Source organism: Tinamus guttatus, unplaced genomic scaffold, assembly GCF_059628265.1.
Source record: "Tinamus guttatus ecotype Peru unplaced genomic scaffold, ASM5962826v1 Tinamus_guttatus_pri_ptg000033l, whole genome shotgun sequence".
NCBI classification, from domain to species: Eukaryota; Metazoa; Chordata; class Aves; order Tinamiformes; family Tinamidae; genus Tinamus; species Tinamus guttatus.
The window spans coordinates 1,577,064-1,593,066 of NW_028288567.1; the positions used below are offsets into that span (position 1 = coordinate 1,577,064).

Genomic DNA, 16,003 nt, shown 5'->3' on the forward strand with positions numbered 1-16,003 from the left:
ATAAGCAAGAAAAAGCACACAAAACATTGCATTGGGACACAGTATTGTGGTATAGTTTGTTGCTCAGTAGGTGGTTTTCCTCTGCCTAAAAACCACACATATTAAGCTAATAACCCAAATCTGAAATCCTGTGACAACACTCCAAATATATAGTTTCTCCTTTTAGAAATACTGTATTTCAGCTCTTGTTACTTATTTTGCATACAGCTGTGGCTCAAAGACAGACTAACTCCTGCATCATTAACACCTGAGACGTGTTGGCAAGTACAGTGCTCCGTCTGCCCTTCCTTGGAGAGGCACTAAATAAATAATAGTTTCAGAACAACAGGTAAATATACAGCATGCCTTGGGCCAAGCGGACAGAGCGCTGCCAGGCCGAGGCGGATGCCTGAGCTAGAGCAGAGCTGTAGGGAGCGCCACTCTGCTCCGCTCTGCTCTGCTGCGGGGCTGCCGCCGCCCCGCGCGCTCCCGCGGCCCGTGCGCGCGCCCTGCGCCATGGCGGCGGCACGGCGGCTGCTGCTGCTGCTGTGCGCGGCGCTGAGCGCGGCGTGGTGGGAGCGCGAGCCGCCCGTGCGCCTCTTCACCGAGCCCGAGCTCGCCAGATACGACGGGCAGCAGGTGGGGCCGCCGCGCGCAGGAAGCGCAGGCCGAGGAGGAGGGGGAGGATGGCGGTGGTGGCGGAGGTGTTGGTGCAGCCAGGGGTGACTCGGGGCTTGCGGGCACGCTCAGCGCTGCCCCGCAGCGCGGGCAGACCTGCAGCCCGTGCTGCTGCGGCCTGCTGCACAACACGCCGCTGAGCGTCTGCATGTCTCTTCAGCTGGGCCCTGAGCAGCTTGCTCTCAATAGCGTTAGTGCATTAAATCACGTATGCTGGGTTTTTGTTTTGTTTTGCCTCTTTCCCACCCCTACAAGATTATAGAATTAACAAAGGAATTTCAGCTCCGGAGTTTTCAGTTTTCCCTGCCACCCAAGTCCCGGCTCAAAATGATAACATCCGGCACGGATGTCTTCTCCTGTGCTGGCCCAAGGGTATCCTCGAGAGACCTGAAAGAAACCAGTCATCATCTTACTGACTAAAACTTCACTTTAACAGCAGAAGACAAAGCAGAAGCGCAAGCTTATTAAGTAACTGCTGTCAGCCCATCAGATTTGTGTGTTTATCTGTTATTCCCTTACCCAAATGAAGACTGCTGCTTGCCAAACATCTTTTTATCTCAGCAATACCCATCTGCGCTAGGAATAAAAAGATGCAGCTAATCGGCTCCAAGCAAACAAGCCACGTTAGGTGACCTGCAAGACAGAAGTGACGTCGAGGTTAAATAGAGCCCCCCATTCCATGTGCTTAGCTCCACAGAAAGCCTCCGGAACAGTTTCAAGTACGAGCAAGAGAGATACTGTGTGTGTGTGTTGGTCCACGTGTGTCTATGGAAACAGGAGACAGATCTTTGCAACACAAGCAGAGCTTTAACCGACGTCTGCTCTACTGTTTACTATCCAAACAACAAAACATTTCAGAATGGAAAGCAGTATAGAAATGCCATGTAAAGTATTGCCCAGACACCCACAGATGTCATTTTTACCACGCAGCTGATTATAGGGTCAGAAAAAAACCTTATCAGTATATTTATAGTGCATTTGATTGTAAGGTCATGAAATACATAGTAGGGAATTTTATTCTCTTTGCAGTGTGTGGAGTGATTATGGATTTCACAGCCAAAAGCAGGGGTTTATTTTTTAATTATACGTAAGTGTTGAGGACCTACAGCCCTTCTTTCTTTCCAGGAAGGAGAGCCCATTTACCTGGCAGTGAAGGGAGTAGTATTTGATGTTACTTCTGGAAAAGGTGAGTTTCTTTGTCACTCTGTGGTCAGCTTTGTTTTCATGATGCTGTTCAGTCATTTTCTAATATCATCAAACTCCTACAAATCCAAAGTTCAACTGAAGGAGAAATGATACCTTATTTATTTATTTTTTAATCTCGATGGGTGCAGGTAGGGAGGCTTACGTAACATTTTCTCTTTTAAAGTTTTCTTATTTCAAGAGACTTTATGTCTCATCATTTACACAACAACCATTTATTGCTGAAGTTGCTGTCCGTGCCTTGGCTAGGAAACAAAGATGTTTTGATTTGAATTCCTGTTGTTGAATTCAATTTACAGTTCTAATACAGAAAAGACAGTAATACTTTTAACTATGTTACCTAGTTGAGGTAAGTAGTCTCTGAACTATGTCTTGGGTTTTGACTGAAAGGATATTGTTATAGTTAACAGGAAAGCAAACACACTTGCTGTAAAATATTTGGAGGACCAACAGGGTCCTGTATATTCACCTTAAGGTCATAATAGGCAACCTAATGCTCTACTGCTTTGTTTGCATGATGACATGTTGACAAATCCTAAATTAGATGAAGTTTGGCACTGCAAACTCTGCAGTATCTGAACCTCTCATGGGAATCTAAAGCATCATTCCCTAACAGATAGATTTTAGGAGTGGAGTACAGGAGTTTAACAAACAGCTGCATTGTACAATCCCACTATCTCTTTTTAAGCACTGGGGTATACTATCAAAATACAGTAGCAACTCAAAACCCATTTTAGGAAAGAAAAAATCATAGACTTGAATTGTTGCTTTTGGCTCACTGAGAAGTGAACTGCTTGAAAAATAGAAGCTGAGTCTGCCCTTTAACATGAGTCTGCCCTTTATAACGTCAGAGCATTGTTTTTCTTCTAACAACAGAGTTTTATGGAAAAGGAGCCCCATATAATGCCTTGGCTGGAAAAGACTCCACACGAGGGGTTGCAAAGATGTCTCTGGATCCAGCGGATCTTACTCATGACATAGTAAGAAATTGGCTTATTGACTTAATTCCATTTTGCAAAGTTTTATTCTTATGCTGTATGTTCTGCTTATCAATACATACTAAAAGCTACGAAAGATGATTGATGGTTATATTCAACTAATTTGTATTATATTAAGTAGATTTACATTTTTAGTCTAATTTGAAAACAAAATTAATTAATATTCTTTAAATATATAACATGATTATGTGTTTACTGCTCATGAATGCTGAAGTCTTAAAAGCCTTGGAAAGGGAAAGCTTTAATCTGTGGAACAAGTACAACTTCCACAGGTAAGTAAGTGTGTTAAGGGGAAATTACCTGCTGTTTAAAAAGATACTTCCAAAGAGAGTAAATCACTCTTTAACTCGTTTAGTTAATGAGCAGGCAGTGGACGTTAACTGTGACAGTGAGTTAGTTGTTGCTCGTTTGTCATGTCACTTGCTCCGTGAACTAACAGTTTGTTTCACCTGAACTTATTAAAGTTTTATCAAAGATGAATTTGAAAGGGAAGAATAAAACTATACCTTCAACTTTGTTAATTATGCTCTGCAAATTAAACCCCAGAGCTGACCCTAAGATTTAGACCAATCAACAACAATATGTAAATATCTGCATTTTCATTTCTTTGACAATATTTCATTCAGACAGGACTCACAGAAGAGGAACTGAAGTCCCTGGATGATACCTTCAATAATGTTTACAAGGCCAAATATCCAATTGTCGGCTATACGTCTCGCAGAATCCTGAATGAGGACGGCAGCCCCAATCTAGACTTTAAACCTGAAGATCAGCCCCATTTCATCATTACAGATGAGTTTTGATGAGCATTTTTGTATCTAGAGAATATCCACAGGGCCACAACAGAATGATTACTGGATTGTTTCCTGGAAGGAAGAACATATTATATGAACTATTCGTTTACACATTTATATATTTACTAAAGAGAAAGCGAATTGCTGATAGCTAATTGTTGGAATGAATTCTAGAAAATAGGGAATGAAACAGACCTTTGTTAGTGGTATATGGTTGTGCTTTTTGCTCTGAACTGTTGGTATAGTTTCTTATGGAAGTTCTTACTGCTTGTATTTCTCTGTCTAGAAACATATAACTTAAAATTACATTCTTTAAAAGAGAAGGAAGTTTCCAACAGTTGAAACATCAGTGATCTCTGTGTAAATCCCTAGTTGTTTTCCATTCTTTTGAAAACTTAATGTTCTATTTGGACCAGCTAACAGCAATTTTCTATGCTGTAGTTTTTGTGGTTATAGGTACTCACATATATAAATAAGTGTAAAGGAACCTTTGCCTTTAAAAGGTATTGTACAATTTAATGTTTGACAGGTTTGAGAATACTGGAAATAAAAAGAGTCAGTCTCTTAAAATGTAGTTACAGTAGAATATCTATGCAAAGCCTACAGCTACAAAACAAGCAAAATATATCTGTTCTCCCTTGAGACATACTGTGACATTCTCAGTACAGTAAGACTCTTATTATGTTAGTTTTAAATAAATCACACTTTTTTTTGAATTCTCAAAGCTGTCAACTATATTAGATTACGATGATTTCCTTTTACCTTCCTCTACTCTTTCTCCGACAAAAAAGAAGGAAATGATAACCCACTGTTTCCCACATAATCCTGTAGTACAAGTTTATTACACTAATTTAGAATCTTGTGGATATTTTTTAACATCTTCACATTGACAATTTCAGACTTTTGTTTTTAATTTCATATTTTCTTTGTCATAGTCTGGTTTCATCATTGCCCTTGCAGTGAGATGTGCATTCAAATATTCTTTTTAACTTAATGTAAAACTGCAGATTCTGTCGGATGAAAAAAGTCCTCTCTTTATCAGATTTCTCTGGCAGTATTTCAGCAATCAGAGGACAGTAAAAGCTTGTGCTATATAAATTGCTGCTCACAAACAAACAAAAAATCCAAACTAACCATAAAACATAATAGGTGGGAAACGACAATGCATCTCAGTGTGCTGTTGGGGCAATTTTTACCTTTGAGGCAGATTTGGAAGAGCAATGGAGGCAGTCTGATAACAAACACTGCTTCCTATTTTCATTTCTGTCAAAGTGAGTCAATGTTAACAATCTTAACTTGCACCCATGCCTGTTTGTCGATCTTCACAGAATTACTTCTGTTTTGGCCTTGTTCTTCCTGTTCAGTGGAAGGTGTGAGTCCTAATTTAGTTGTTTACAAAACTCATGCTCAGATCTTCTTGGCTTGCATTATCTGTTGACAAAAAATCCACAATAACAGACAGAAAATGAGATTAACGTTCTGTGAAAAACAGACAACGTGCACCTGGATAAACTGCAGAGTTCACAAAACAGAGCCACGGGAAGTACTCTCAAATAAACAATTCCTGCTGCCATTTCCCTTATGTTATTTGTAGCTGTTGCACTCAGAAATTCTGCACTGCTTAAAATGCTGCAGATTGCCATGTGCTGCAGAACATTTTGACATGAGGTTTGTCCTTCTGAGAAGCCAAAAAAATAGGGGAATCTGAGTACAAGACACCAGGGAGGTAAGACACCCAGGAAAAGCAAACTCTGGTATAATTTGCCCTCCACTGAAAGAAACCTCTCTCAAGAGCAGAAGAAACCATGTCCCAAGTCCTCATTTTATTTCCCGTTTTATTTTTGCTGAATGTTATGTCACATTGTGGAAAGGTGGCAGCCAAAGCAAAAACCTGGATGTAATGTTAGCTGTGTGAAAATTCTGTTCCTCGGCCTACCTACTTCAGGTGCAGAGGTTAAAACAGCAGATACTAAACTAAATCGGAATACATAAACTGAATCCAAACAGGCCTAAACTTGCAGAAATGTCTGAATGCGGAGCTGAACTTAACGGCTTGCCCCCCTCTTTTGTAGGCACTAGAACCTGTCTAATAAACGCACAAATAAGATTTATGAGAAGTAGCTGTTCTAGTCAGAAAAGGAAGGGGTTTTTTGTTGTTATTGGCATTTGGGCAGACAGAACTAGAAGATGATTAAAGTGAAAACTTCCTTGTACCTAGTTCTCTTACACTTCTTTGCACAGATAGTAAGTTCAGATGTTTTGGCTATACAGAGTTTGGTTACCAAGCCATGAGCCCGGAGGCCAACTTTCTAGATCAAACTGATAAGTGTACCTGCCTTCATTTTACACTGCAGTGCTGTGTTTGTAATAATCACAGATAAAGGCTAAGTAACACAAGCTTGCTAATTACATTTAACCCTTTATTATTTCCAATGATAGAATCAAGTTCCTACAAACATAGTCTGATTTAAAAAAAATAAATAAAATCTGTGAAAAATCCATGAAAAGCAAAGTACTGATTCTGAACTACAGCTGCGCACCTCTCATTTACATATACTTCATTATGACAAAGATGTTAAATCAAGGGATTATATGATTGAATTGAGATAATACTGCTGGTAGCATGTGTGTGTTACTATATTATATTGAAGGTGCCAATAATGGCACTGACTTTTTCCTTATTTATTGTATAACCATGCTCTGTACTGTCAAATAATTCTGCAGTATTTTAAAGAATAAGCTATTTTAAGGCATTTGTAATGTACATTTGTGTTATACAGAGAAAAAAGTATATCTGAGCTATACAACATATACACATCTAGCAACTTGGCAAAAGCAGCAATGTTATAGTCTCTCTAACCTGTTCCATGTATTTCCTAAACTAAAGTTGAACAGGTCAGAAATAAGGCCCTGCAGTTTTAATCTCTGACAGTGTTAATGAAATGAACAGTAGGCAGACATGAAATGATGGGGAGACTTAAAAGGACATTTGAAAAACTCTCATTATTACCCTGTACAGGATCAGCCTGTGAACTTTAGTAAACTCTGAAGAGCTTTAAAAACATGTAGGGATGCGTTAGGAGTATGTGCTGAGCTGCTGTGATTCTACATTTTTAATACTATATGTGTTCCTAAATTGCTCCTGCTGCCTGTAGTAAACACTTCCCTCCCACGTCTGTGAATGGTCTCCTTGGAGTTCAGCATATCTTGGAGCTGCAGGGAAACAGGCTGTTGGAAGGACTGTATGCAAAGCAGCAGCATAGCAGAGGAGTACGACAGCCTGAGGCAGGGAGGAGGAAGGTGAGTGAAATCCTACTTACGGAGAGCAGCAGGTGATTATAAATAACTGCAGGAGAGTACAGTTTCAGAAGTAGTGAAACCTGCTGATGCACTCAGAGAAAAGGTTGAACTCGAGAACGGAAGAGTGTGACATCCTCCTTGGATACAGTTCTGGGAAAATCAGCATGAATTAAACAGTTTGTGACTGCTGGCTCCTTGCTTGACATCCTCAGTCTTATTTTCCAAAAATACTGAATGCGTTAGGCTTTGATACCTTGCAGGTGCCTGGATTCATAGAAAATCCCATGGGGGCCGTTCAGTCTCTAAGCTAGGGCTTTTTCTCATTTCAGCATTGAAGTCAGCCGTTCTAGTTTACAAGGAAGGCTGGAGTTTTGCTGCTGAAGGGATGACCAGGGACATGGAGATGAAGGTGCCCTCCAATTCCCAGCTCCACTATGACCTTGCAGTCCTTATGGCTGTGTCTCCTGGCTGGTGAACGAGCCAACTCTGCCCTTAACTTCCCTTTGTCCATCTTGCCTTTTGAGACTGTCGGATGCTTGAAAGAAGCAATGTCAGTCGAGCATTAGAGCTGGTGGCTAAGCGTGCCTGTAACATAGAGACTGCAACTTACCAAAGCCATCGCTCTCCTTTCCTCCTCGAAAGGGGCATCACAGTTAAAGTGAATGTATTTTACTCACGATCATCTACATCTGTCGTCAGCAGGAGTTTGTGTGTCCATTGGTCACCTGTTTGTTTAAACACTGCTAAGAGCACTGATGACCCTCCAACAGCCTTCTGGCTCAGCCACTTAAGGACATTTGATAAAAGGTGCTTCACAACATCATCAAGAAGTTTAATCACACATTCAAAATGTGCAAAGTGGAGGGCCAGCTGGAACAGAGAGGTAAACACTTCATCCAATAGGCTTAGCTGTTGTATTTTAAAATAGACTCGAGAATTTCAAATAAAAAGGTCTCTGACCCCAAAACAGCTGTTAGTGGCCATTGCAGATTAAAGTGCATAAACCTGAACTTCCTTAAGTATTTAATGGAACTTTTCATCCTGGAAGAAAAAAGTTAACATTTAACCAAACTTTACATGAATAATTATATTAGTTGTATTTGCTACACAAAGGAATAAATATTTACAAGAACATTTAATACATAGGGAAACAGTCACAGCCTCTTAATTCCAGCAGTGTGTAGCTCACCTTACTGCAATCCCTGTCAGAGAAGATGGGTGTGATTTCCTCACGGTTTTGTGAAAAGGCAACTAGAAAGTAGTCTAGGTGTACCTCGTAGATGGGTCTGGTTTGTGCTGCCCTTGAAAAAATATCTCCAGTTCCACTGCACGGTTTGGTTTAGCAACACAAATAAATTATGGGTCATCCTTGTTTCATAACTGGACAGGCTAATAGAGAAATGATCCCACTGAATACTTTTCTTCACAGTTAGGACCATTTCTTTTCTATTTCTGATCGCACAGACCGTTCATAGTCACATAACATCTCTAACAACTCCATCAATTATTTATGTAAATACTTCAAAAATTCTACTTACAAAAATATGTTTTTAATGTAACCTAACCGAAAACAAAGAGAGCAGCCAGCACCCTATGATTAGGGTAGTCTCCATCAGCCACTGCAAAGCACTTCTGGAAATACAGACAGGATTTGAAGGGCCAAATTCTGCAAAATGTTTATATAAAAGCATTGCACTCCAAAACTTCCTCTAACTGGACTGTCCGTTCATTTATATCTTTTTCCATCAACTCATTTAGACTGACTCATTCCACCTAAAAATAGTTTGAATTTACTTTATCTTTTTATATTCAGAATAACAGCACAAAATGGATCATGCCTAAGGGCTGTTATCTAAGAAAACCTACCTTGTTATTTCAACTCACTCCTTTTGGCGTCTGAAAACCACTGAACCACATATTAAATTGCTATAAATTTACATACCCACGTATGTAAAGGAAGTTATGTGCAATTCTATCAGCTGAGAATCTGATCCCCACATTCTTTAGCTATAAGGATTACTCTAGGCCACAGAGAATGTTTTGTCTCTATATATCTTTCCAGAAATCGAGCGTAACTGCAGTGCTGTTAATAGAATCATCCCACATTTACATTGGTGTTTCAATTCTATCCAATTTCATCCGAAATTTGCTTGAGTTCTAATTTTTTCCATGTGCTGTTTACACCTCTGGAGCTAAAGGAAGAACTCTGCAAACAGCAAGCTCTTAGCCTGTCTGGGACAAATCATAAGGAAGAAATATAAGCAAATGTAGTTTACTGTGCTGTGCCCTGCAATGTGGTGTTTTTGGAGAAGAAAAAAACAAAGAAGGGGTTAGAGGAGCTTCAGAGGAGGGGGTGGGAATACAGCCGCGTGCTGGAGAGGGCTGGCATGAACCTGAAAGGTCAGGCTCATCCCTTGCACACATTTTTAGTGAGCACGAAGCTCAAAACTGTTTTGAAGGATGTCAGGAAAGCACAGCACAGGTATCATTTGCCTGTCATTTACTACTTCAGAAACAGATTTGTGCTTCAAACTATAAACAATGAATATCCTTGCTTTTCAAACAGTGCATTACAAATTGCCCTTCTGGCTTATAGGAATCATCCTAATGTGCATCATCACTGTGCTCTTTCAAGAAAGTCTGTAGAGAGCAGCTCTCTGAGCTGGTGATGCTGGTTCTTCAAAAAGGTGTGTGAATGTCTCTCTGGGAGTTTTGTTTTGGTTCTAGCATTTCATATTCATGAAAATCATCATTAACAGCTGGCTGAGCGGTCTTAGCATCCTGCCTCCAGACAAAGTCAAAAGTTTATTCCTACCTTGCAAGTCTACATTTTCCACATTACAGACTTTTCCAGCCTTCAATTCTATGTATAAACCAACAGGATGAAGCAAATAGCAGAAGAACAGCCAGGAAAATTATATATATATTAAAAAAGAGGGTGTTCAGCACTGCTAGTTAGTCAATAACCTGCTTAAGCAACTAAATTAATTTGATCAGTTAATTATTCATTCTGGACCATACACCAAGGCTCTGGTAAAGCTCACAATTCAGATGCGCCCATCAATAATAAAATGTGATGGTGCAAAAGGAAAGGGAAAATCCTTGCTTTTAAGCAACATGGAGTAAACTGTGCCATCTTAAAATTATTCACAGCTCATTGCATATCTGTCAAAATAATATATAAATGCTAGGAGTACTAAATAATTTCAGTGTCATTGAGAAGAAATATATTCATGCTAAAAGCAACGTCTGTAATTACATTACGACTCTATTGCACATGTTTTTTCATCAAGAATGTCAGAAGAAGCAAATGACGATGAACGCTCTGGACAAGTCGGTTACACAACAGGCGGCGCGACGCGAGGGATCCTGCCGGGTGGAGCGGAACGCGCAGAGCACCGGGCTGCCTGACGTGGAGCAAGCGGAGAAGCGGAGGAGAACCGAGAAAAGGAGAGAGCGCCTACGAGCAGGAGGGAGGGAGCAGGGGAACAAGGAAAGTGAGAACAGAGAAGACCCTCCAAAATGAAGGCAGAGAGAGGTCATTTTGCTGATGGCACGTACCTCAGAGTGCAAGCAGAGCGCCGCCAGGCTGATTATGTGGTTGGCTCCTGCATCCTTATGTCAGACCAGCGCAGTGGGAAAAGACAATATAACATTTTAAAGATAGAAACGTTAGAGATGTGGTTATATTTTATATTGTTCCAAGCGCTTAGAAGAAATGTATGTCGCACTATATTTCTTCGGAAAGAAATACAAATTCTGGCAGCATCACATTAGGAGATAGCTCGGAGAATGGTGCTCATGAAAGGCCACGTGAAGTATGAAGAGAGAGGCTAGGAAAGAGGATGGCCCCGAATACAGTACAAATGTTACATGACAATAAAGCAAAGCTCAACATAAATTGCATTTGCCAGCAGCTAGGTTTTCCTGCACCTCTAGGGGGAGGAAAGGGCTCTTATTTTCCTTAAGCATGACCCATATGAGGCCTAGTCAGGCAGTATGGCTTTATGATCATGTGCCATACGTATCATATTTTCCCCCCAAAAAGTGTGCACCCATTTGACTTTTAAAACTCACAAGTCTCTATTGGGCTGTTTCTGATCTAATCGTAGCCACAAGCTACAGTTAATATTGTTTATTTCCTATAATTTATCAAATCAGGTTTTACCCTCAAGGAAATTTCATTTAAGTACTGCTCCTACACATACTTGATTCAAAACAGCTCAAGGAAGTAGGAACACGAGAGCAAAACATGCAATAATAGCTAACAGACTTAGAGAGAAAATTTGAGAGTTTAATTTCCAGAGAGTAAGCTATTTCTGTATAAGCAGAAATCACCTACAGGCAATTCTGCTTGTTTTTAGCAGCCTATTAACTTTGGTATTTATGAAAATATGAAGCTGTTCCTTTAGCAACAACCATAGCAAATGCTTCTTAAGGCAGTTATGGGGCATGGGTGTGTTTCTCTAGAAAGCTTCTTTTGAAGTAATACAGAAAATTAAATTTACTTCATATTGTAAATACACTGTCAAGGCAGTTAAAAGAACAATCAGGATTTGCCTCACATTTCAATCTCCCAGGAATTCCCCACTAGGAAACCTTTGTAAATTTAGTCATAAATTTAATTTAGAAAGAGTTCTGTTTTCCCAGCACGTTTCTACCCTCGCCTTCTCCTAGTCGGACGCGTTCACAACAGTTCCTCTGGTTTGCTTTGTTTCTCCGCAACCTGAAGTCACAAACCAATTTCCAAGTGGTGCACATCCAGGGAAACGAAGCACTCCCGCTGAGCAGCGTTTCAGGAACCAGTCCCTCCCTCCACCACCGTGAGCTCTTATGTTCTCAGCTTTGATGTTCTCTGTGGTGCTAAGGAAACTACACATTTCATGTTACTTACATTAAGCTCCAAAAAGGCCCTCTCTCATTATGAAATATTTAGAGATCCAACTTCTCGCCATAATTCTTCAATTAGACAGAAATTTCCTTAGGACTGAAAATACGACTTCTGAACTCCGTCCTGCCCTCATCGACATACATTATTACCCCTCTCCCTTCACATCTGCCTTTGCAAGCATTTAGCAAGTGTGCACTGCGGGGAGTTCCGACAACACCTGGCTCCAATATTGTTGCATGATATGGCATAAGCTAATTAATAATAAACGTTGAAGCAATCCCTAAATCTAATCGCTGCAAGCGACGAAAAGAAACCATACTTTGTGATGATCCTTGGTTCTGATTTGGTAGGCAAAAAAATTCAAAAAGTCAACCCCAAACTTCTTTTCCACTTGCATGCCAATTTGTCCTTCTTCCTGCTACGGTCAGGGAAACAGCACTTCATTTTAATGCCATTTTGTGCACAAAGATATATCACTTAATTTCAATAGTCCCCCTAAATATATAGGATCTCAAATGCTGGGCAAACATTGAGGTCAAAAATTATATGATTTGTATATACTGAGAGACATAGAAAAAATCCAGCAAAGTTCCTGAAGACATCAAGCTTTTTATAAGTCAAAAATCCTCACAGAACTTATTATCTAAGTTGTTTTTAACTTAAATAATTAAAAAAAAATGTAATATTAATGTAACGAGACGTACTATCCCACGATACACAGATGAAACTCTTCTGAAAAAAGCAGGAGGACCTGAAGAACAGGAGAACGATCTAGCCATCATGCTCCCCTGAAACTGAAAGATCTCTGACAAATTCCTCTCCAGCCCCAAATTCCTGTATTATCCTAGATAAATCACTAACTTTTAATTCCTCAGCACTCAGGTCCTTCTGAAATCATCACTTCAGGCTTCACTCTATTCTTCCCTACATTGTAGCATACTGGCAAGCTGCAAATGTGCTATGAAGTATTATGAATTTTTTTGATACTACACTAATAAAAGTCAGAGATCTTAACCTCAAAAAGACTTTCAAAACATCTTCCCGCATTCATTATTTTTTCTCATCTCTTAATGCACAGACAAGCAACAGCTGAAAACGTGGGTGCGGAGAGATCTTCATTGCCTAAGCAATAAGGCTGAGCAAAACAAGACCAATCCTGTACCTCTGACTCACGTGAGGAAAAAAAAGTTCACCAAACATTTATTTTTCCAGAACATCACGTCATGAGAAGTTCTGAATGTGTCTCTCAATTCTGCTTCAGAATGCAGAAATGAATAGAAGTTGCAGATTTTTCTGATAAAGGCAAATCTGGTTCTTGTCTAGCTAAAGTTACTGCCAACATCAACTGACTTGAACCAGGAATCATGGGGAGAAAAAAAGAAAATATATCTGGGGTGTTTCACTGTCCAGCCTAACGCAGTATCTGCTTACATATTTTAATGATAGAAAACAGCTCTGCTGATTTTAACTTATTCTCTCAAACAATATTCAATTATTGGCAGCAGATTATTTAATATAGTTCTGCTGGGCTCTGGAAAAGGATGGGGTTGATGAGGAATGATTTTGTAACTTAAGAAAAATTCAATTCTCAGCTGCAGGTCTTACTTATAGCTTGTACTTACAGCCTAGCATGTTGGGAGCTGGCAATACCAGGAGTTGTGTCATACCATTTCCATCAGCTGGGCACTCCTGGACAGCTGGTCTTTTCACAGGGATCATTTATCTTCTGTAGGTTTTTCCCTCTCTGAAAGGCCGCTCTTGCTTCATGTAAACAGACCAAGAGAGACATCCAGTGGTTGCCTCATTTAAGTGGTTTTTTTTTTTTTTTTTTTTTTAACAATTTCCAGGGAACTGCAATGATTTCTGCCAACTCAGAATCTCATTCTAAATGTTTTGTCATTTAGACATACACTTTTTGCCTCCAAAATCTTCTATGCAAATGTTCTCTCTCACCTTTACTCTGCTGGTACTGTTTTATTTGCACATTAATAGACTTCCGAGTTTTACTGACATAAATCAGAGATTTAATGTAGTAAAACGTAGTTAAATTCAGTAGTTGGATCTTTGTGTAGGAGTATGGAGAAAAGATGATTAAATTAATCAGCAAAATATAAGCAATATTCAGCAATATATAAAATATTAATTTGGAAAAAAATATATCTGTAAAATGCTACTTTGTCACTGATAGATGTTAAATATATTTTTTTAAGGGCTTGGCACCTTATAATCTTCAAAGATATGTATGAAAAGTTCTGGTGAAAGAGTAAGGAATGGGTTAAGGAATGCTTCTAATTTAAGGAAATATTGAAAACAGGCAGTTACTGGCATTTCTTACCACCTGTGTCTGTAAATCTCCAACACACAAGCCAAACAATATATTGCACTGCAATACAGTTATTTCCAATATGCAAAAAAAACCCAAACAAATAAACCATCAAACAACAGAAACCCAGAAGGCCTTGTGCTGTGGCCTATGCTAAAACATTTCCCTCAACTGCACATCTCCTTGCAAAGTTTTTTAAGGAAAAAGAAAAGCAGGCAATGTCCACCACACAATTTTTGTTGTTGCTTAGTAAAAGCTGGTTGGTATAGCTTTTGTACCAAGATTAATTCTGTGCTTTAATTCTGTGAATTATAGATATATTTCTTGACTACCAGTTGTCCACTGGACTTAATTTCAACCACTAACACTATTTGAATCTGCTTTATAAAAGTCTGTGAACCAGTATATTTATGGAATTCTATACTTATGGAATTCTTCTGCATGTAACCTTTGTGAAACTGTGTTTGAATGTGAGACCATACCTTTCTATTATGATTTAAATCATTTTTGATATTGCTGTAAAGCCAGAGAGCATCCACTGAAGCAAGAGTTACATCAGTAGAAATCCAAAGCTGAAATCAGAATATTAAGTTCCAAAAATTAAGTGCAGTCTCTTTACTCTTAAGCTTTGGACAATGCTCTGGTTCTTTAAATATATTATCAAAATATTGTTTTTCTTCTTCTGTTTTTAAAGGAACAGATGGAAAATGGAGTATTATTAGATATGTTGCAGACCTATTTTCATTTTGAAATCCTTTTTTTTTTTTTTTTTAGGAGGAGCATCTTGGACTAGTCATAAGGCAGAGCTGTTGAGCTTGCCTAACTTTAGGGATCTAACATAGCCCTACTCAGCGGTGCCCAACTGACAATTTGGAACACCTGATTTAGGAGTGTATATTCTCCCTACTGACTATGTGAGGGCTATTTGGTGTCAATATCTTGTCATCTATGTGTACAGGTCATGGCATTCATCTGAGATGCACACCTTCACCTCAAGCCTCATTAGCAGTAGAAGGTCAGTTGTCTGCAAGCATCATGCCTTGACAAGACTGGGAAGGGATGTTTACTTGAACTAATGTTTTTAACTAAACAGGATCTTACACATGTTGAATCACACATGAGTTAAATTCTAAGGAACTCTCCAGCATCTTAGGAACCTGTAGGATGTTGGAAAGCCATATTATACACAAAGCAAGTCATTGAAGCAAACAGCAACTCAGCACTGACTTAGCACAGGCACAGAAGAATGTGGATTTTCTGACAAAACACAGAACTTGCATTCATATTTCTTCCACAGCAGAAACCCTTCATGGATGCAGTAGCAGCAATACTTCACAAGACACTTAGCCCATCTATCAGACATCTGTCACTCCTCCCTTCCCAGCCTTTGGGCAGGGTTAAATCCATTGTTCAGTTGTCTCACGCAAATGACCTAAGCTGAGGATTTGTCTATCTGCCAGGTCTTGAACAGTGGTCTCAGAGGCCAGAGAGGCAAAAGCATTTCTGCTTCAAAGCACTTACAGGCAAAAATCCCAGGCTTTTTGTCCATTCACAACAGACAGCCAAATTGTCAACATAGTCAGACGTTAGCAGACAAAAAAATTGGCATCCATTTTAAGGTCTAGTCTATGGAATGTCAGAATAACAGTATAGTAATGTCTTGTTAGATAACAATTTGGTGATGAAATGCAAGGTCACTGCATATGCCGAGCCCAGCTCTTGCACTCATGCAAAAGTCATGCAATTCAGCAGGCTATTCAGAATATTGATGCTGGGCTTAGTCTTCCACGAGGGCATGTTGCCTACAGAGTAACAGACAGATTTTAAGTTGCCATAA

General features: G+C 39.5%; 1 protein-coding gene across 1 annotated transcript; it reads left to right on the forward strand.

The window, feature by feature from the left end:
- Positions 1 to 495: 495 nt before the first annotated feature.
- Positions 496 to 4,021, forward strand: NENF (neudesin neurotrophic factor). The gene is made up of 4 exons (XM_088531390.1): positions 496 to 618; positions 1,783 to 1,843; positions 2,737 to 2,840; positions 3,485 to 4,021. Exons 1-4 carry the CDS (start codon positions 496 to 498, stop codon positions 3,659 to 3,661), a joined length of 465 nt encoding a protein of 154 aa, XP_088387516.1. The 3' UTR covers positions 3,662 to 4,021.
- Positions 4,022 to 16,003: the final 11,982 nt, after the last annotated feature.

Coding starts and splice junctions, on each gene's coding strand:
- NENF (XM_088531390.1), top strand. CDS start 496: ATGGCGGCGGCACGGCGGCTGCTGCTGCTGCTGTGCGCGGCGCTGAGC. Junction 1,844..2,736: donor TGATGTTACTTCTGGAAAAG/GTGAGTTTCTTT, acceptor TTCTAACAACAG/AGTTTTATGGAAAAGGAGCC. Junction 2,841..3,484: donor CGGATCTTACTCATGACATA/GTAAGAAATTGG, acceptor TATTTCATTCAG/ACAGGACTCACAGAAGAGGA.